The sequence below is a fragment of the Leucoraja erinacea genome, chromosome 12, assembly GCF_028641065.1.
Source record: "Leucoraja erinacea ecotype New England chromosome 12, Leri_hhj_1, whole genome shotgun sequence".
Classification (NCBI taxonomy): domain Eukaryota; kingdom Metazoa; phylum Chordata; class Chondrichthyes; order Rajiformes; family Rajidae; genus Leucoraja; species Leucoraja erinaceus.
In genome coordinates, this window is record NC_073388.1 from 11,671,821 (window position 1) to 11,693,744 (window position 21,924).

The following is a 21,924-nucleotide window of genomic DNA, read 5'->3' on the forward strand; positions in this document are numbered from 1 at the left end:
ATCTATGTACCCGTCCAAGTGTCTTTTAAATGCTGTTATAGTACCTGCATCAACTACCTCCTCTGGCAACTCGCTCTATATACCCACTACCCTTTGAGTAAAAAGGTTACCCCCTCAGTATGTCCTCTGGTGCATGATTCTCTATCTATTCCTCTTGATTTTATGCACCTCTACAAGATCACTCCTCACCCAAATAAGGAATAAATTCCTTGCCTGCCCAAACTCACCCTACATTCCTGCCCCTCAAGTCCTGGCGACATCCTTGTAAAATGTGAAACACAAAGTGCTGGAGTAATGCCCCTGTCCCACTAATGCCCCTGTCCCACTAAAGGAAACCTGAACGGAAACCTCTGGAGACTTTGCGCCCCACCCAAGGTTTCCGTGCGGTTCCCGGAGGTTTCTGTCAGTCTCCCTAATGGTCGAAAGTGGTTTCCGCTTCTTCTATGTTCCAGCGATTATTTCAAAAAATTCAAAACCGGCCGTGACTAAAAATAGGTTGCGGTTTTAAAAATCGGTAATTTTACTTCGGAGTCACGTGAGTGACTACGTGAAGAACCCCGCCAGGACGCATGCATGTCATATATCGCTACACGCATTGCGAAACAGTCATGCAGGTGGAACAACGTTCCCCCTCAGCGGCAGAACTTAAAAGCCGGGAACTGCAGGTAAGAAATACTCTGCGTTCTTTTTTGTTACAGGTGGAGCCAATGGACAGGACTGCGACAAAGCTGGCGGGGGAGGACCGCGGAGTTGCGGGCAGCCAGAAGCGGCCAATGGCACACGAACCGCCCGTAATGGGAACAGCTGTGCCCGACTTCGCCCCCGCATCGGCCAGATCCACACCGCGGCCGGGCGGTAAGGCAAAGCAAAAATCTGATAGAGTCGTTGACTCCGATGATTCCGACTTTCAGCAGCCGCGAGTGGCCAGTGACTGAGAGCATTGGAGCCGGTTGGAGCGGCTGATGGGAGCAAATGCTCCAACGTGACAGGCTCCGGGAGATGGAGGCTAGTCACTGTGGGCAATTTGTAAGTCCTACAGCAGTACCTCTTGTAGGGCTGCACAGTGCTTCTCCCTCGTCAGGGGGGAGTACTGGGGGTCAATTCTGGGCTGACCCTGAAGAGGGGTTTGCAGAACAAACACCAACTGTGAGAGGGGTGCAAGAAAATGAAAATTTACTGGACATGGTGTCCCAATTCATACAACCAGACCTAACTGGCCAAAACCTGGAACCCAAACTAGCTGTCAGTATTGACTATATGTCATTTAAGCAGCTACAAGGACACCACGGCAAGACAATTACCACCAGGGAACTGTACATCACTGAAGGTTCCCATTGTAAACCAGTGCATATGGAAACACGTCGGAGCAGCAATTAGAGCCATGGACTTGAAACTCAAAAAAGTGCTGAAGTTCCTAACAGCGGGAATTACAGCTTTCGCCAGCACAATAGATGAAAAAGACATGTCACAGGATTAACAGGATGCACTTGCTTTATTCTGTAACACCCAATACGAAATAAACAGTATTAGGAAGAGTGCCATCCAACCCGCTTTAGACCCTAAATTTGCAGGTCTGTGCAAACCTGAAACCCCTAAACCATCAATTCTACTATTTGGAGGTAATCTATCTAAACAAGTGAAAGAACTCGATGTGGAGGCAAAAACCCTGGGGCTCATCAAAGCAACATCAGCTAAAACCTACTCCGGCCACAAACAGCACCCTTACGTACCCACCAGTCGAACAAGACAAACTGGTGAAAGCTCGAAGGCCAGGTACACTGAATGTCGGTCTTTTTTAGGCCATGGCCCAGACCGGCCTTCATGGAAGATGCACAAACCCCCAACACCAACCCAACCACAGACCCAGACACCGGCGCCTCAACGTCCACGAAGGATACCAAGAAAGAAGTAAACCTACCACTGGTAACCATGGAGGTAGGTGGGTCTGGTTCCTTATGAATTAAAGGAGGCATGGAGGTTGGTGGGAGATTACACTTCTATCTGGATGCATGGAATAAGTTAATTACCGACACTTATGTTTTAAGCAGTATCCAGGGATATACCATAGAATTTATACATAAACATAACCCTCCAGTTCAGCATGTTCGTGCTTTCAGGCAAAGAAATATCAAAAACAAAAAAGATCGTGGTTGTCGCATAATCATAGATTTGACTAATTTGAATACTTTCGTATAATATATTCATTTCAAGATGGAAACCTTTGTTACTGCTAAGCAATTGATTTCCAAAGGTTACTACATGGCAAGCGTCGATTTAAAAGATGCTTACTATTCAGTACCTATACGAGGTGACCACAGATGATATTTAAAATTCAACTGGATGGGTCAGCTCTTGCAGTACAGAGCACTACCTAATGGGCTAACATCAGCCCCCAGGCTGTTCACAAAAATTTTGAAACCAGCCCTAGCGTTTCTGCGGAAACAAAAACACATGGTGATGGCATATCTAGGCGACATACTTATTGTGGGCAAAACTTTGGAATTGGCTATACAAACGGTAACAGCCACAAAACAATTATTTGAAAAACTGGGTTTTATCATCCATCCAGTTAAATCTAAATTAACGCCTTTTACCACATTGGATTATCTGGGGTTTGCCATTAACTCAGTTCACATGTCAGTGACTTTGCCTAAGGAAAAGGTTACAGCCTTAACAGAGGCTTGCAGTAACCTCATTGACATCAGTAAACCATCCATCAGATTGGTAGCAAGAATAATTGGCAAAATAGTGGCTGCCTTTCCAGCCACACAATTCGGACCTTTACATTATCAAACTTTACAGAGGGCAAAAATACGAGCACTCAAAATTAATGGTGGTCATTTTGACAGACCAATGAAGCTACCAACCGAGGCCATAATAGGACTAAAATGGTGGAAAGATAACATTCGGCATTGTTCCAACCCAATCATTATCAGCAACCCGTCTATGGTACTACAAACTGATACCAGTGCACTTGGTTGGGGTGCTACCAATTCCATCTCCAGCTGTGGAGGTAGATGGAATGCACAGGAGGCATCATTATTACAAACACTGGGCATAAACTACCTGGAAATGTTGGGTGCATTCCATGGCCATAAGTCATATTGTTCTGAGTTATATCACCAGCATGTTAGACTACAAATTGACAATACAACTGTGGTAGCATATATCAACCACATGGGTGGAAACAAATCAACATCATGTGACAATCTGGCCAACACAATTTGGCAATGGTGTATCCAGAAAAATATTTGGATATCAGCTACCTACCTACCAGGTAAACTAAATTTAGTGGCAGACACCAGGTCACGCAAATTTAATGAAAACACCGAATGGATGTTGGATAAAAAAGTATTTGCTGATATTGCAGCATGGTATGGAATACCAGATATCGATCTATTTGCATCCAGGCTTAATCACCAGTTATCAAACTATGTTTCATCGGAACCAGACCCTGGGGCAGCGGCGACAGATGCATTTTCGCTGCATTGGGGGAGATTGTTTATTTATGCATTCCCTCCTTTCTGGCTCATCAGTTGGGTATTAAAGAAAATACAGCAAGACTCTGCGTCTGGTATTTTGGTAGTACCCGATTGGCCTACTCAACCATGGTTCCCTGTGATACTCAACATGGTATTAGAACCATGCATCACCATCCGGAATAGACCAGATTTACTGGTTCATCCCGTAACAAGGGAAAGCCACCCATGTCATAACCATATGAACTTATTAATTTGTAGAGTTTAAAAGCACCTCTACTGCATCTGGGACTGACGGACCGATCAGTGGACATTATTTCAGTGGCCCACAGACAGTCCACCAAAAAACAGTGCCTGGTGTACATCAAGAAATGGGAAATGTACTGTCACAACAACAACATCAACCACAGATCAATGAACATCCCGTCTGTTCTGGAATTCGTGGCAGGCCTCCATTACGATGAGGGGCTCAGTTATAGTGCCATCAACTGCGCCAGAAATGCTCTGTCAACATACCTATGGCAAGGAACAGAGCGGCATTCTGTTGGGACACACCCCCTTGTAACTAAACTTATGAGGGGAATTTTTAATGTCAATCCCCCAAGAACCAGGTACTCCCAAATATGGGATGTGAGCATTGTACTGACCATGTTAAGGAACTGGTCTCCAGCTACAGCTCTGTCCCTACAGAAACTGACACTGAAAACAGTCATGCTGATGGCTTTGGTCACGGCACAAAGGGTACAGTCGCTACATAAATTAAGACTGGACAACATAACTTCTTCATCTGGAAACTTAACTTTTCACATCAATGAATTAGTCAAGCAGAACAGACAGGGGTCAGCAGGCCCAAAAATAGAATTTAGGGCCTACCCGACAGATGATCGTCTCTGTATAGTAAGACACTTACTATTATATATGGAGTATACAAAAATCATCAGATGCAAAGAAATGGCACTTTTAATCAGCCACAAACAACCGCACAAAAAAGTGACAGGCCAGACCATCTCGAGATGGCTGAAACAGGTCCTAATAAAGGCTGGAGTGGATACAAACATTTTAAAATCTCACTCCACCAGGGCTGCAGCTACATCGGCAGCTATGCAGTTGGATGTTCCGATGGACCAAATCTTCAAGACAGCAGGATGGTCAACGGAGAAAACTTTCCAACGTTTTATCACAAACCAGTAATTAAACCTGGAACATTTGCAGAAACAATTTTAAGTTCTGTAATATAATTTTACCCCATAAATAGGGGCTATAACTTGGTGTTAATAGATTTATCATTGATTTCAACGCCGAATTCATGTCTAATAATGCTAACACTATTCTTCCCATAATCATCAAGGCAGATGTGATGCATGGACTCGTTTCCACGGCATGAAATCACAGAGCTTTAAAATCTTCACGTAGTCACTCACGTGACTCCGAAGTAAAATAGTAAGATTAAACGAGAACTTACCAGTTCGAAGTTTGATCGTTATTTTATGAGGAGTACGTTGAGGGAATACGTGCCCTCCGCTCCCACCCTTGATCATATACTCAACTGGTATCTTCTTCTCTAATCTTACTATGTTTAGTCATTACAGTTATCTGTGATTTCACACCGCTGCTTTGAAGAATGACACGCATGCGTCCTGGCAGGGTTCTTCATGTAGTCCCTCAACGTACTCCTCATAAAATAACGATCAAACTTCGAACTGGTAAGTTCTCGTTTAATCTTACTATTTTTTAGTCGAAGCCGGTTGCGATGCTAGTTGAAGGTGGTTGCTGGAGGTTGCAGGTAGTGGCTCCAATCTCCGGCAACCAGCGTAACACAGGAAGAGTTCACAAGCTTAATTCTGTGATCTTTATGATTTGTGATTATGCCTGAGGAAAATAATAATCTACGCATGTCCACTCAAATGAACTTCCAGGAAATACATGTCCTTTTCAGCTTCTGTAATATCCAGCTAGAACAGACGTTGCATTTCAACACTCAATCCAAATTGGATCATCCTCACATAGGAAACACTTAGAAGGCATTGAGTCTGATAAAACAAAATGGAAGTCCGTTAATTGGAACAGAATTAATTTGTTTTAGTTTAGTCTTAGAGATGCAGCGTGGAATCAGGCCCTTCGGCCCACCAAGTCCATGCCGACCAGCGATCAACCGTACACTAGCTCTATCATACACACTAGGGACAATTTACAGAAGCCAAACAACCTACAAACCTGCATGTCTGTGGGATGTGGGATGCTGTGCTGGCTCGAAGGATCAAATGGCCTCCTCCTGCACCTATTTTCTATTTTCTACGTAAACTGGAACACCTGGAGAAAACCCTTGAGGCCACGGGGACAAGGTACAAACTCCGTACAGACAGCACCCGTGGTCAGGATCAAACCTGGGTCTCTGGTGCTGCAATGCAGCAATTATACCACTGTGCCACCGTGCCATGTGTGATGTATGTTTACTCGTGTTGTAAACTTTGTAAATTGTACATTTACTCACATTAAATGCCTTTGAATTCAGAATGTGAATTTTACCATTTTGCTAATGCAGTGGGATGTTTACATTTAAATATGGTCTTTATCTGCCAGACCTTCTAAGGATGGATCCACAAAGCTTTTCTCGTCCCTGACCTTTACAAAGTCAAGAACATTCTACCCTCAGAAATCATATGTATAAATTCATTTGCAGGGTAAATGATTAAAAATGTGATTATCGTGGCCTTGTCAAACATAAGGTTCAGCACTACACGCTACGAATCCCAGTTGTGGAGACAGTGGTATCGCTGTCTCGTTGTAGGACATTGATATTTCTTTTTTTTATGGATTAATTATTATTAATTATGGATTTTAAACCATGTACTGTGGGTTTTTTTGTTTGTACATAATTTATGATGCTTTTATATGTGATATACTAAGATTTTATTGGTAGACAAACATGCTGGAGGAACTCAGCAGGTGAGGCAGCATCTATGGACGAAGGAAATGGGCAACATTTCGGGTCGAGACCCTTCTTCAGACTGATGTGAGGGTGGGGAGGTGGGGATTTTATGAGTATTTTATGGTGTTTTTTATATGCAATGTATTTTATGTAATGTTGTCCCATTTCTGGACCTTGTGTCCGAAATAAAGTATAATAATAATAATAATAATAATAATAATAATAATAATCATAATAATAATATAATAATAATGCAGAGGGATGGTGGGGAATGTAAGAAAGAGGGCAAAGGGAGAAAGGGAGAATTCCACTGTCTTGGCTGCAGTAGATGAATTTGAATGGCAGCTGCAGAAAGAATGGGTGGGTGGGCACATTGTGATGCTTGGTGCATCAGTTGGCACTGAGTGGACTTGCCATTGCGAAGCACTGCTGGCATGGAATGGGTGGAAAGTTCCATTGGCACGGTTGAGGTGCCGATTATGACGCAGGGTCTGATGACTAACGTCACAACTCCCACTGCAGCAGAAGCAGCTGCTACCCGGGCTCCAGATACTGCAGGACAGGTCCCTCACACCACAGAGTAACTGCCCACCAATGCCAGCCCGCCAGTCTTTTGATTCATAGAGTGATACAGTGTGGAAACAGGCCCTTCAGCCCAACTTGCCCACGCCAACCAACATGGCCCATCTACACCGGTCCCATTTGCCCGCGTTTGGCCAATATCCCTCCAAACCTATCCTATCCATGTACCTGCCCAAATGTTTCTAAAACTCTGCACTAGTCCCTGCCTCAACTATGTCCTCTAGCAGCCCAATCCATCTACTCACCACGCCTTGTGTAAAAAAGTTACCCCTCAAGTTCCCATTATATCTTTCCCTCCTCACCTTAATCCAATGTCCGCTAGTCCTCGATTCCCCTACTCTGGTCAAGAGACTTTGTGCGTTTACCCGATCTGTTCCTTTCACGATTTTGTACACTTGTATAAGATCACCCCTCATCCTCCTGCACTCCAAGCAATGGAGTCCTAGCCTGTTCAGCCCCTCCATATAGCTCAGGCCCTCGTGTCCTGGCAACATCCTCGTAAATGTCCTTAACACTCAGTCAGTCAGGCCGGATTGATGCCATCCACGTCATGATGGGCAGTCTACACTCATGTTTTCAAGGCTTGGATTTACTAAACAACGTCTCGCCACTCTTCCCGCTTTCTCCCCTCCACTACAATCAGCCTGAAGAACATTGAACAGTACAGCACAGGAACCATCCGCCCACCATATTGCTATGTTAAACTGATCGCATCAGCCTGTACATGATCCATATCCCTCTATTCCCTGCACTTCCACGTGCCTATCCAAAAGCCTCTTAAACGCCACTGTTGTATTTGCCTCCACCATCACCCCTGGCAATACATTTCAACGCAGGTCCTAGCCTGAAACAATGCTGAAGATGCTGCCTGACCCGCTAAGTTACTCAGGTGCTTTGTGTCTTTCTTTGTAAACCAACATCTGCAGTGACCTTGTGTTTAGATATAATTTTCAGGTAGTCTGCAGACTCGTCTAAGTAAAGTTAGCAGCTTTCCACAAGTGACACAAAGTGTTTCACTGAACAGGAACAATGCATAGCCAAAAGCACCCACATTTTGCAATATGACGAAAGGAATACTGTCATGATCAATGTAAAGTAAAATGTGGAAATGTTAGTCTCGCCAGTCTAATGCAGGCAAGTGGGACAAGGGTGGATGGGGCACCTTGGTCTGTATGGGCAAGTTGGCCCAAGGGGCCTGTTTCTATGCTTTATAACTCTATGATTCAATGAGGAACAGTGAATGAATGGAAAGCAGGGATAATGCCTGTCATCATGCACTTACATGAGTTCTTCCCCATCGGCCGAAGATGGTGGCGCAGCGGTAGAGTTGCTGCCTTACAGCACCACAGATCTGGGTTCGATCCTGATGATGGGAGCTGTCTGTACAGAGTTTGTACGTTCTCCCTGTGACCACGTGGGTTTTCTCCAGGTGCTCCGGCTTCCCCCCACACTCCAAAGACGTGCAGGTTTGTATGTTAATTGGCTTCGGTAAAAATTGTAAAATTGTCCCTACTGTGCAGGATAGTGCTCGTGTGCGGGGTGATCTCGGGTCAGCAATGACTTGGTGGGCCGAAGGGCCTGTTTCCGCGCTGTCTCTCCAAACCAAACTAAACTAAACATCCAAAAGAAATTGACAAATAACTAATCTGCAGGGAGTTGATAACCTTTGGAAGCTGGTGTTGCAGCGACACTCCCTGCAGCCGGTTTAGCCTTCAGGCACACACATGTAAAGCACTATGTGGATGACATGCTACAAAACTAACTTGAAATTACAATCACACATAACCTGCAGCCTTGCAGCTCACATAACATTTAAGTCTCCTTTTTCAAGAGAGAGTTTTTTTTTGCTTCTTGTTTTTTTGTTGTTTTTAGTATAGGTGCTGGAGTAGGTCGTTCAGCCCTTCGAGCCAGCACCGCCATTCAATGTGATCATGGCTGATCATCCCCAATCAGTACCCCGTTCCTGCCTTCTCCCCATATCCCCTGACTCCGCTATCTTTAAGAGCCCTATCTAGCTCTCTCTTGAAAATATCCAGAGAACCGGCCTCCACCGCCCTCTGAGGCAGAGAATCCCACAGACTCACAACTCTCTGTGTGAAAAAGTTAGATATAACTCTTAGGGCTAACAGAATCAAGGGATATGGAGAGAAAGCAGGAACAGGGCACCGATTCGAAATGATCAGCCATAATCATGTTGAATTGCGGTGCTGGCTCGAAGGGCCGAATGGCCTATTTTCTGCACCTATTTTCTATGTTTCTGTGTTTCAATGGTCTCATTGTCTAAAAGGCTCATTTCATAGCTTATGTGCAATTTCCTTCCCTTTAATTGTCCATTAACACATCAAGTATATGTACTTTGCAGCATCTATCCATGGTGATACTGGCCTCACACTACCACACTTATTCCCTTTGCTCTTTTCATCTCTACCACTGCTTATATACCAGCATCTCACCACCAACTCAGTGAAGGACTATTTGCGAGGTCATTGAATAAAACATAGGAACACCAGTTATTTTTTTGCTTCACTAAACTTTAGTTACTTTAGCTACTTTACTTCAGTTACTTTAGTTACCGCGTGGAAACAGGCCCTTCGGCCACGGAGGCCACGCCAACCAGCGTTCACCTGTACAATAACACTATCCTACACACTAGGAACAAATTACAATTTACAAAAAACAATTAACCAACAAACCTGTACGTCTTTAGAGTGTGGGAGGAAACCGGAGCGCCCGGAGAAAACCCAGGCGGTCACAGGGAGAACGTACAAACTCCCCGTACAGACAGCACCCATGGTCAGGATTGAACCTGGGTCTCTGGCGCTGGAAGGCAGCAGCTTCACCCCTGTTCCACTGCTGCACCACCACTACGGTCAATTACATCACTACACCTACTGCTAACCAATAACTAAATCCTATGATGGAAAGATGATAAAGGGCTAGATCAAACCTTAACATAATAATTAATCCTTTTATTAAATTCTTCCCATCATTAGAGCCAACGTGAACATGATGGGCTGAATGGACATCCTCTGGCCTGCAATCATTCAATGATTCCAAAAAGATAGCCACAAATACAGAACATTTGCAGACTCATAGACTCATAGTCATTACTCTATGACTGTGGCTCTATGGCTTGAGAGACCCTGCCTTACCTTTTTACACATGACCAACTGATGGTCAAAGAGGAAGAAGGTCCTCTGCTGGTTGCGTCCATAAGGCTGGTAAATCCACGTCATTTCCCCAGAGTAGATCAACTCAGAGCTCCGGTCCAGAACATCATCACCCTTCAAATATAAAGAATACATCTTGTATTTCCATGGTAGATTAATATCTCAAAAGCATTTTATGTAGACAGGCAAAAGCAACTGAATAGGACAGCAATACATAAGTGATAGGGCTAAGAGGTTTCTTGGTGGAACACATTCCCAAGTGCGGGAGTCAAGACAACAGGGAGCTGTATCACAGGTAAAGGAAACATAGACACATAGAAAATAGGTGCAGGAGTAGGCCATTCAGGCCCTTTGAGCTATTCAATATGATCATGGCTGATCATCCAAAATCAGTACCCCGTTCCTGCTTTTACCCCATATCCCTTGATTCTATTAGCCCTAAGATCTAAATCTAATGCCCCTGTCCCACTTAGGAAACCTGAACGGAAACCTGTGGAGACTTTGCGTCCCACCCAAGGTTTCCGTGCGGTTCACTGAGGTTTTTGTCAGTCTCCCTAATGGTCGAAAGTGGTTTCCGCTTCTTCTATGTTCCGGCGAATATTTCAAAAATTCAAAAGTTTTGAATTTAATGAAATAATCGCCGGAGACCGACAAAAACCTCCGGGAATCGCATGGAAACCTTGGGTGGGGCGCAAAGTCTCCAGAGGTTTCCGTTCAGGTTTCCTAAGAGGGACAGGGGCATTACTCTCTCTTGAAAACATCCAGTGAATTGGCCTCCACTGCCTTCTGCGGCAGAGAATTCCACAGATTCACAACTCTCCGGGTGAAGTCAGGAGGAGGATTGTAGAGAGCTTGGGCCTGGGGCCTGGCCCTCGTGGAAGTTCAAAGCCAGGATGAGGTCTTGCCTTGGATCAACTTGAAAACAGAGGCAACGATTTGGAAATGGTGTTTGGGAAAGAGAGGTTTGTTGAGATAAGCGGGAAAAGAGATGGGCGAGTAAAACGTAATGCAAATAGGATGAGAATGTACGGCAGCTTTGACGGATGGAAAAGAGGAGCTGTAACAGAGAGTATGGATATATTGAAATGGAAATAAAGGTCATGGTGATGTAGCAAAGAGAGGGACAAAGACAGTTCACTGTGAAGGAAAGGAGTGGGCCAAGTCAAACATTTCTGCAGAGGTAATTGAAAATTATTTTGATAGAAAGAGATAAAATGTGCTCACAGCAACAATGTTATGAACCATCTGAAGACAGACACAAAATGCTAGAGTAACTCAGCGGCTCAGGCAGCAGCTCTGGGGGAGAAGGAATGGGTGACGTTTCGGGTCGAGACCCTTCTGTAGTGGCCATTTGGCTTGTTTTGCATGTCATTGATGATGGCATGTGCCTTTAAATTTAAGGCTGCCCGTTATATTGTGGGTGGGATTTATGACGTATTTTTGGGCGTGTTTTGGGCTATGTAGCTTGCGCAGAAGTTTAGATTTTAGAGTAGTTTGGAGAGACGATTGAGAAGGTTTACCCTTCGACCATGCAAGGTGTAAAGGAGATCATGTGAAGTGTAACGGAGACACGAGGAGTTTTCTAATGTTTAAAGTAATAAGTCTTCGGAAGAAATGTTGATGTATCTCACTGTTTTCTATCAACAATAAAGCATTTATTCATCAAAAGACTGTGTTTTGAAGACTTATCTGTGAAGAAGCTCTGAAGGTCTCTGTGAGTGAGCTCGCATGCGTAATGAAGATATTACCCTTAACCATGCTCATCCATTTAGGGGCTAGAGGGTTCATTTATCGAACGATATAAAGATCGGTTTTGTTTTGTTGAGTATTTGGGACGGGGAAAGAGTTGAAAGCAAGAGTCCATCAGTTGGAAAAAGGATCCTGGCCTGAAACGTTGCCTGTCCATTCCCTCCTCCAGCACCTTACTGTTTTAGTCCAGAGTTCTTGCAGGTTTTATCACTTGCGAAGGTCAAGATCTTAAGAGTAATAGAATTGATTCTGATAAGATCGTGTTAACACGTGTATAAAAAATAAAACAAAATTCATTGGTATTAATGAGTTCCTGGCATTTATTATGGCAAAAGTCCTGGGATTGTTATATTGATATCCAATCTAATCCAACTCAATCCTATTCTCTCATTATATCACACAAGGCCGGCGCCACCAAATGCAATGAAGGATAATTTAGTTAAGAGATACAGCATGAACACAAACCCTTCGTCACACCGAGTCCACGCAGACCATCGATCACCCATTCACACTATTTCTATGTTATCTCGCTTTTGCATCCACTCCCTACATACTGGGGTGCAGTTTCCAGAGGCCAGCCAACCCACAAATCTGCGCATCTTCGGGATGTGGGAGGAAACTGGAGCACCCGGAGGAAATGCATGCGGCCACAGGAAGAGCGTGCAAACTCCACACAGACAACTGAGATCTGAATCAAACCTTGGTCTCTGGCACTGTGAGACAGCAGCTCTACCAGCTGCGCCACTGTGCCGCCCCTCATGTTAGGTTGACAGCTCGTTCCATACACTCACCACCTTTTGTGTAAAAATGGTTCCCCTAAGGTTCCTATTAAATCATTCCCCCCACATCTTAAACCGATGTCCTCTTGTTCTCGAATACCCTACTCTGTGCGTTTATCTAGTCTATTCCTCTCATGATTTTGCACACCTCCATGGGCTTATGTATATTCACTGGAATTTAGAAGGATGAGAGGGTTCTTATAGAAACATATAAAAATTTTAAGGGATTGGACAGGCTAGAGGCAGGAAAAATGTTCCTGAAGTTGGGGGAGTCCAGAACCAGGGGTCACAGTTTAAGAATAAGGGGTAGGGCTGAGATGAAGAAAAAACCTTTTCACCCAGAGAGTTGTGAATCTGTGGAATTCTCTGCCACAGAAGACAGTGGAGGCCAATTCGCTGGATGTTCTCAAGAGAGAATTAGATATAGCTCTTAGGGCTAATGGAATCAAGGGATATGGGGAGAAAGCAGGAATGGGGTTCTGATTTTGGATGATCAGCCATGATCATATTAAAATGGCGGTGCTGGCTCAAAAGGGCCGAATGGCCTACTCCTGCACATATTTTCCATATATGATCACATCACATCCTCCTGCGCTCCAAGGAATAGAGTACTAGCCTGCTCAACATCTCACTATAGCTCAGGCACTTGAATACCGTTCTAATTTTCGGTTCATCCTGTCCGCATCAATGGACTCTTAGCAATTGCCGATTCTTGTGCATGAAACTTCCTTTCACGAATGAGAAAGTGCCCAATTATCCCACATATGTAGCAATTGTGTGTCTTCCCCACCTCCTGTGTTTGATGTTGCATTTGATAATTTGATAATTATTGCTGGAGAAACAGGGACACAATTTAAATAAAACTGTCAAATAAACAACACCAAGGCAATGATTTTCAAGGAGACTTTTTTCTCTCCTGAAATTAAGACCAATACCTATTAAATTAAATACCGACTAAAAATAAAATTAGCCCTTATAAATAAAATTGCTACAATCCTTCGGAATATTCTTATGTCTTTGCATGTTTGATTATTTTCATTGATGAAATAATAAGTTATATTATTTTTTGCAAATAATTAAATGACTTAGTTGTTGCTGCAAAACATGAATAAATATGAAAATTTGTTTAACTATTTTGATATACAAAGCACCATGCCGATGTGTAATTTCAAACCCTATTATTACCTGTTATTTTTAATTTAGTATTGGGCGCGACAATATTGTCTCCGTTAAGAACGATAAACTTAGATAATGGATTTCATTCATTTATGGTGCACCAATTGGGTGCTATTTTTAGCCTTTTTGCCAAAGTTATTAAAATCACAATTATTGTGAGATTGGGACATCATTGCTTTAAGAAACTGTCACCATGGTTTACTCTGTTTAAGCATTAAAACCAACATTGAACCTTCAGGCAGCGGTTGCTCTTGAAGCTCACAGACGGCCATGTTGTTTGCACACTGCATGCTGATAAGTTAGTCAACACAGTTAAAATGATCTCACATTGGGCTTCCACAGAGGTGGGAGAAAATGTTGGGGAAGTCCAGGACAAGGGGTCACAGCTTAAGGATAAGGGGGAATTCCTTTAAAACCGAGATGAGAAAAACTTTTTTCACACAGAGAGTGGTGAATCTCTGGAACTCTCTGCCACAGAGGGTAGTTAAGGCCAGTTCATTGGCTATATTTAAGAGGGAGTCAGATGTGGCCCTTGTGGCTAAGGGGATCAGGGGGTATGGAGAGAAGGCAGGTACGGGATACTGAGTTGGATGATCAGCCATGATCATATTGAATGGCGGTGCAGGCTCGAAGGGCCGAATGGCCTACTACTGCACTTAATTTCTATGTTTCCCTCTCCTCACCCCTCTCCCTCTCCTCACCCCTCTCCCTCACCCCTCTCCCTCTCTCCCTCACCCCCCTTCCCTCTCTACCCCACCCCCTTCCCTCTCTCCACCCGCCCCCTTCCCCTACACTTCTCCTCCTCCCTTTCACTCCCCACTCTTTCCCGTCTCTCCCTCCACCCCTCTCCCCCTCCTCCCCTCCCCTCCCCATCCCCCCCTCCCCCCACATCTCCCTCCCCATCCCCCTGTCTCACCCCCTACCCCGCTGTCCTTTCCCTCCCAAATCTGTCATGTTTCCTCCTCCTCCTCTCCCCTCCCTCCCCTCTTCTCAAACCCCCCCCCCCCCCCCACCTGTGAGTTTGGGGGGTGGTTAATTTGAGTGTGATGCTGCGGCCCCTACTCCCCCCCCCCCCCCCCCCCCCCCCCCCCCCCCCCCCCCCCCCCCCCCCCCCCCCCCCCCCCCCCCCCCCCCCGCAAACGCTGTTGGGGAAACAGACCCAACGGGTCTGCACTTGGTCTAGTATCCCTCTAAATCTCTCCTATCCATGTACCCATCTAAATGTTTCTTACACGTTGCAATAGTCCCTGTATCAATTACCTCCTACAGCAACTCGTTCCATACACCTAACACTTTTTGCGTGAATCACAGGCGTGGCCTCTAACCAACCTAGGTTTTACCACTTCAAAAGAACTTCCTTTACACCTGCTTGGCACCGGGGGTCCGAGCCAAGCCTCTTCGCGCTGGCAGCCGATGCCGATTTTCGGAACGCACCTTTCCAATCAGTGCTCCTAGGAACCCTCAAGTTCCTATTAAATCTTTCGCACCTCACCATAAACGTATGTCCTCTGGTTCTCAATTCCCCTACCCTGGACAAGATACTCTGTTTGTCTACCCAATCTATTAATCTCATGGTTTTGTGCACAAAGAAGAGGAACTAGAGGGAAAATAGAGGTGAGGATAAACTTAATGCCATAGCAATGATATGCCCTTGGATGTTGAACAGGTCCAGTGCCAAACTGTGTACCATTCATGGTTGATGTGTCCATTCAGTCTGCTTCATATAGAACCACACAGCTACCTGTCTGAAGAGGAGGGAACCATTTTTACAAAGACTATTCCAATTTCTTGCTGGAACGGACCTTAATAAATGTTTTATGTGCAAGTCTTGCATATTAATCGGGAATTAGTGGATCCATTTCCCAGGGAATGATGTGCCATCAAAAGTAAACATTAAAATCGGTTTAAAAAAAATACAAACCAAAAGACTAATCATTAGAAACATAGAAACATAGAAATTAGGTGCAGGAGTAGGCCATTCGGCCCTTCGAGCCTGCACCGCCATTCAATATGATCATGGCTGATCATCCAACTCAGTATCCCGTACCTGCCTTCTCTCCATACCCTCTGATCCCCTTAGCCACAAGGGCCACATCTAACTCCCTCCAATGAACTGGCCTCAACTACCCTCTGTGGCAGAGAGTTCCAGAGATTCACCACTCTCTGTGTGAAAAAAGTTCTTCTCATCTCGGTTTAAAAGGATTTCCCCCTTATCCTTAAGCTGTGACCCCTTGTCCTGGACTTCCCCAACATCGGGAACAATCTTCCTGCATCTAGCCTGTCCAACCCCTTAAGAATTTTGTAAGTTTCTATAAGATCCCCTCTCAATCTCCTAAATTCTAGAGAGTATAAACCAAGTCTATCCAGTCTTTCTTCATAAGACAGTCCTATCATTGTTATTTTAATACATATGACGATGGTCTCGCAGATACACGCAAGGACACAAAGTACTGAGATAACTCAGCAGGTCAGGAAGCACCTCTGGATAGGTGACATTCCGGATGAGTCTGAAGAAGGGTCTCGACCCGAAACGTCACCTGTCCATGTTCTCCAGAGAAGTCACCTGACCTGCTGAGTTACTCAAGCATTTTGTGTCTTTTAGTCAATGCTTTGCCTGGTCGTGACCCAATTGGCTTTTGAACTTGTTACTTCACTTCGTCCGTTGCTTTTATGGCAATATATTCCTCTCTGCAGTCAAATATGATCTGCAATTTGTTTCAATGCTCTGCTGAATTTGAATTTCAGAATTGGTGTAAAATGAGCAGTTGCTACCGTTAAGCATGTCTAACACTAATAACCAGGCATGAATCACTGTGCAATTGGCAATTATTTTATCCATGCTCTATGAATACCACAATAAAATGATCTCCTTATCTTCAGATTCTCCGTGCCAATATTCCTCACTATTCCCTTTGTCTTTTTTTCTCAATTTCCTCACTAACACGGAATTAAAAGGAACAGCATATGCATTCCTTTAGGCATCTAAAGGCAATGTCATGCAACTTGTCCTCGATAGCCAAAGAGATTGTGTACTGTACTATTATCTACAATGCATTTGCTTCAGAAACAATTTAAAGGACAATAACTTGCAATCTATTCCACTGAATAATATCCCAGTGCAAAATATAACTAGAGAAATAGAAACAACATTTATTTTAGGGTAACAGTTGTCCAAGAAGGATTGTTCTACAAATGATGCTCTATTTACTCAGAGACGGATTGCCTGCTACACTTTTTCTTGTTATAGTTGACGTCAGCAAAGCAAAATGTTCACAGAGATAGAGCTGTTGAGGGTTTGGTTCAGTTTCGTTGAGTCTATTTTTGTCACATGCACTGAGGAACAATGAAAAGGTTCCAGGTGTGGTCTCTTATATATCAGTGAGACCAAGCATAGACTGGCCGATCGTTTCGCTGAACACCTTTGCTTAGACCACCTTAGCCTACTTTTGATGTCCCGGTTACCAGACACTTTTACTCCTCTTCCCATTCCCACACTGACCTTTCTGTCCTGGACCTCCTCCATTGTCAGAGTGAGGACAAACACAAATGGGAAGAACAGCACCTCATATTTTGCTTGGGCAGCTTGCAGCCCAGCCGTCTGCATTTTCATTTCTCTGACTTCATGTAACCTTTGCATCCCCTCTGTCTCTCTGTCCCTCCCCCACCTTAGTTGTTCTACTAGTTTTACTGTTGCCCTGTTGAGTTTCACTTTTTGAATAACTCGTTATCACCCAGCCCACAGCCAACAATGGACCATTGTGGACTCCACCTTTCCTTGATCATCATTACTTTTTGCATATTTTTAATGTATTTATTCAGTATTTCTCTATATCACCATCTATATCTCTCATTTCCCTTTCCCTTGACTCTCAGTCCGAAGAAAGGTCTTGCCCCGAAACGTTACCTATTCCTTTTCCCCAGAGATGCTGCCTGACCCGCTGAGTTACTCCAGCTTTTTGTGTCTATGTTCAGTGAAAAGCTTTAGATTGCGTGCTATCTAGTCAATGAAAAGACTATACATGAATACAATCAACAAACTGAGGGATGGCAGTGCACAGTTGCAGAGTACAACATTAGTGCAAGATATTGTCAAGTAAGTGTTGGTTATTGTTCACAGATGCACCAGGAAGTCACTTTGAGGAGCCTTAAGACCCTGTCCCACTTTCACGACCTAATTCACGACCTCTGCTGAGTTTGCCCTTGACTCATACTCGCAGCATGGTCCCCACGAGGTCGTGGGAGATTGTAGGAGGTCTTCCTCATGCTCGTGAGTGGTCTCCGTGTACTCGTAGCATCAAGTATCGGCCGAACGCACTATGAGAACTTCATTCGCCCCCCTGCAGGAACTATACAACAGGAGGTGCAACTCCAGAGCAAATAAAATCATGGGAGACCCCTTCCACCCCTGCAACGGACTTTCCAGCTGCTACGGTCAGGCAAACGCCTCCGTTGCCATGCGGTGAGAACGGAGAGGTTGAGAAGGAGTTTCTTCCCAGAGGCAATTCGGACTGTAAACGCCTATCTCACCAGGGACTAACTCTACTGAACGTTTTTCCTTCCATTATTTATTATGTAAAAGAATATGGGTGTTATGATTGTGTTTATAATTTGTTTGGTTGTTTTGTTGTTTGTCTTTTGCACAAAAGTCCGCGAGCATTGCCACTTTCATTTCACTGCACATCTCGTATGTGTATGTGACAAATAAACTTGACTTGACTTGACTTGACTTGAAGTAGGCCGCGGCATTTTTTTGCTAGCCTGATAAAAAATGTGTACACGAAGTAAAAAAAAGGTTGTCGAGATGGTTTAGGAAACAAGGAGAAGGTGTTGGTCGGTTGCACCAAAAAAGAGAGAGACACATAGCACGACCAGACATACACCCACTTTGCACGAGACATCTCGTAGCGTGTATGTGACAAATAAACTACTTGACTTGACTTGACTGACAAAAGAAGACAAAAAAACACGGAAAGATAGCACAGGAACAGAGAGGACAAAAAAACGAAAAAGAAAAGAAAGTGGAGGCCGCGGCCATTTTTGCTAGCCTGAAAAACAATGTCCACGAGTAAAAAAAGGTTGGCATGGAAAAAATTATACTTTTTACTCGTAGGTAGGTCGTAGGTGGTCATGATGCTAGTCGTCGGTAGTCGTAGGTGGTCGGAAGCAGTCGAAGGTAATAGCTCCCGGGGTGAACAAAGGGTCAGTAGGAAAAAAAGGATATTTAAACAGCAGGACATCACCTCTGTCACTCCAAGGCATGTTCATTCATAGCTGGAGAGTTTTTTGGAGAGGAGACTTGTGTTTTAGAGATGGCACCAAAAAGGCAGCAGCACAGGGGGAAGGCACAACCCTAAAAAAAACGTCCATGCAGGTGTAGCCCACCCAAGAGGAGCAGTGGTAGGAGGTGATGCCACATGAGGTGATGGTGCAGGAAGAGGTAGCCCTGCATGAGAGACCCCTGGAGGAGGAGACCAGGGTTGTAGTATATGTCCCCACCACCACCCCATCCTTCACTGCCTCATTTGAAAGCAGCAAAGCAGCCCTTTCTCCTGTGTCTGACACAGCATCAGAGGCAGATGCCCCATTGGTGGTGAGGGAGGGCTGGAGGAAGGTTCTGCTCTACACCTTCACCAGGCAGCAGGATGGGGACCTTGAGGAATGGTTCCAGCAGAATGCCATCCTGTACGAAAATGAAAATGAGGGGTACAGGGACAGGGACAAGAATGGCATGCTTGCCATCCACTGCCCCAAATGTGTGCTAAAAGTTCCATCTTTAGTCAAAGCCCAGCGCCACTCTCTTCCAGTCATCTGGTGTACTGGGACAGTCCATCCCATCATCTCCATTCACCCATTGTGACCTCTTCTTGTGCTTCCTCTTCACCCTTGCTCTTCCCCTTCTGCCTTTCTTAAAAGGCCGCTGAAGCAAAAGGGCTACTGCAAACAGCAGTAAAACGTACATGGTTGAAGCCAGTCTTCAACATAGTCGAAGGAGGTCGAAGGAGGTCTTCTTCATAGTCATGGGAGGTCTTCAACATAGTCGTTGGAGGTCTTCAACGTAGTCGTGGGAGGTCTTCAACATAGCCGTGGGATGTCGCAGACATAGTCATGGAAGGTCGTAGGAGGTCATAGGTTACCACGACCTTGATTTTTTTTATGGCCGTTTAAAGTCGCCAGAGGTCGCGATTTAGGTCGTGTAAGTGGGACAGGGGCTATCATTTGCCTCTTACTAGCTTTGAGGACTAGTTTTGAGAACTCACTTATTTTTTCTCACAAAAAACTAGAACGTTGGCACAAATCCATGCAGTGATGAAAGTCTAACATTGCACATCTTGATAAGTTCAAAGCCTAAATAAGAATCCGTGTAGCCTCTCTGTTCTTTGATAATATATAACCACACACTAATCAGCGGGAGACCAATTAGTAAAGCTTTCACAAAAGAGCTTTAAATGCACCTTTTTCGAGTGCTTTATTTTTAGTCACTGACTTAATGCAATTCTCCTAAAAAAAAAATCAGAATCTTAACAATCATGTTAAATAGCTGGTTATTTTAACAATTGTTCGCCTATTTATTCTATCTAGATGACAAGAGTTAATATAAAAGAAACAGGGGTTTTAGTTACAATAGGTACGAAGGTGCCAGCGCTGTGCATAAAACCATGCAGCTCCTTTTGTGTTCGATAGAGAGTGTTTCTGTTTATAAGGAGACTGGAGCATTTACATCATAAAGGTCATCTGGTTTCCCCTCAGGGATACGGAGAAAACAATGTGATCTTCGGAACAGTCTTAACAGTTCCCATGGCAATCATGTCAGCACTGCACTCATCCAAAGGCAACATAACAGGATTTTATTTTTTAATCATTATGTAATTTTGAAGTCGTTTGAAGGCTGGTCTTTGACGCGGTAGAAAATATCCAGAAAGATAAATATGGTTTTATTGACAATTTCATTTAAAGCAAATGAAACGCATAGCTTGTCTGAAATGAATTTTAATTTGTGAATAAAGCTTGTAAATTCTTCCCACATTCAAAGTTCTAAGACTCCCACCATAACATGGAAAACTTGCATCATTTCACAAAAGGAGAAATTGCTCAATTACAATTTACTCAAATTATTTTTGATAATTTAGTTATACGTCCTGTGACTTATTGGGTGACCATGTGTTCTCCATTTTCAAACATCACTCGCTTAAGTTAAAGAACAAAAGTGTTCCTGATTTTCCATTTTAATTCAATCATCTCAATTGAGTCAGTTCATTGGTTCTGTAGGCCTGGATATTTACTTTTGTGTCTTGGTGACTGATAATACTGGTGATCGGATCATTAAACTGCATGATAGCTAACAACAAGGAATAATATCAACGACCTGGCAATAATTTTTATTTTCTCTGGTGATTGTTATTTCATGGTATTCTATTTAATAACTCTCCACTTTAAAGAGCAAGGACACAAAGTACTGGAATAACTCAGCGAATCAGGCAGCATCCGTAGGGTACGTATTCCCTACATAGATGCTGCCTGACCCGCTGGGTTAAAAGCCTGTCCCACCAGCATGCGATTGAATGCGTCTAGCACAACCAAACATGGTCGCTTGAGGCGTACGGCCTCGTGGGGCTGGTCCCACTTCAATCAGCGGAGGCGTATAGAGTTGTGCGGGGCTGGTCCCGACATCGCGCGGGGCTCCGAAAATCTTGCACCGTCTGAATATCCCGCGCGCCAACGGCCTGTCGGCCCGCAAGCGCATTGAGGGCGTACGCAGCGTCTCTACATCATACGCAGCATGTTGATGTCATACACAGCGTCTTGACAGCATACGCCTAGCGCATGGTGTTGTGCGATGACGTCACAGCCCGGCGTGCCGTTGCGTAATGACATCACCGTCCGACGGCGTGCGACGTCCAAATTCAGTCGGCCCGCCTCCTGCTCAGCTGCTTGGTGAGTATGATGTCGGGACCAGCCCCGCAAAGCTGCAGACGGCTCCGCGGTTCGAATTGGGACCGGCCCCGCGAGGCCGTACGCCTCAAGCGACCACGTTTGGTCGCGCTAGATGCATGCAATCGCAT

General features: G+C 44.4%; 1 protein-coding gene across 5 annotated transcripts in view; it reads right to left on the reverse strand.

Moving 5' to 3' along the window:
- Nucleotides 1-21,924, reverse strand: part of arhgef9a (Cdc42 guanine nucleotide exchange factor (GEF) 9a) — a 270,953-nt gene that overhangs the window by 68,233 nt on the left and 180,796 nt on the right. For all 5 annotated transcript variants that reach the window (XM_055643574.1, XM_055643577.1, XM_055643576.1 and 2 more), the window contains one exon: nucleotides 10,143-10,274. In XM_055643574.1, coding sequence (XP_055499549.1) covers nucleotides 10,143-10,274 — 132 coding nt within the window. The remainder of the gene's footprint in view (nucleotides 1-10,142; nucleotides 10,275-21,924) is intronic.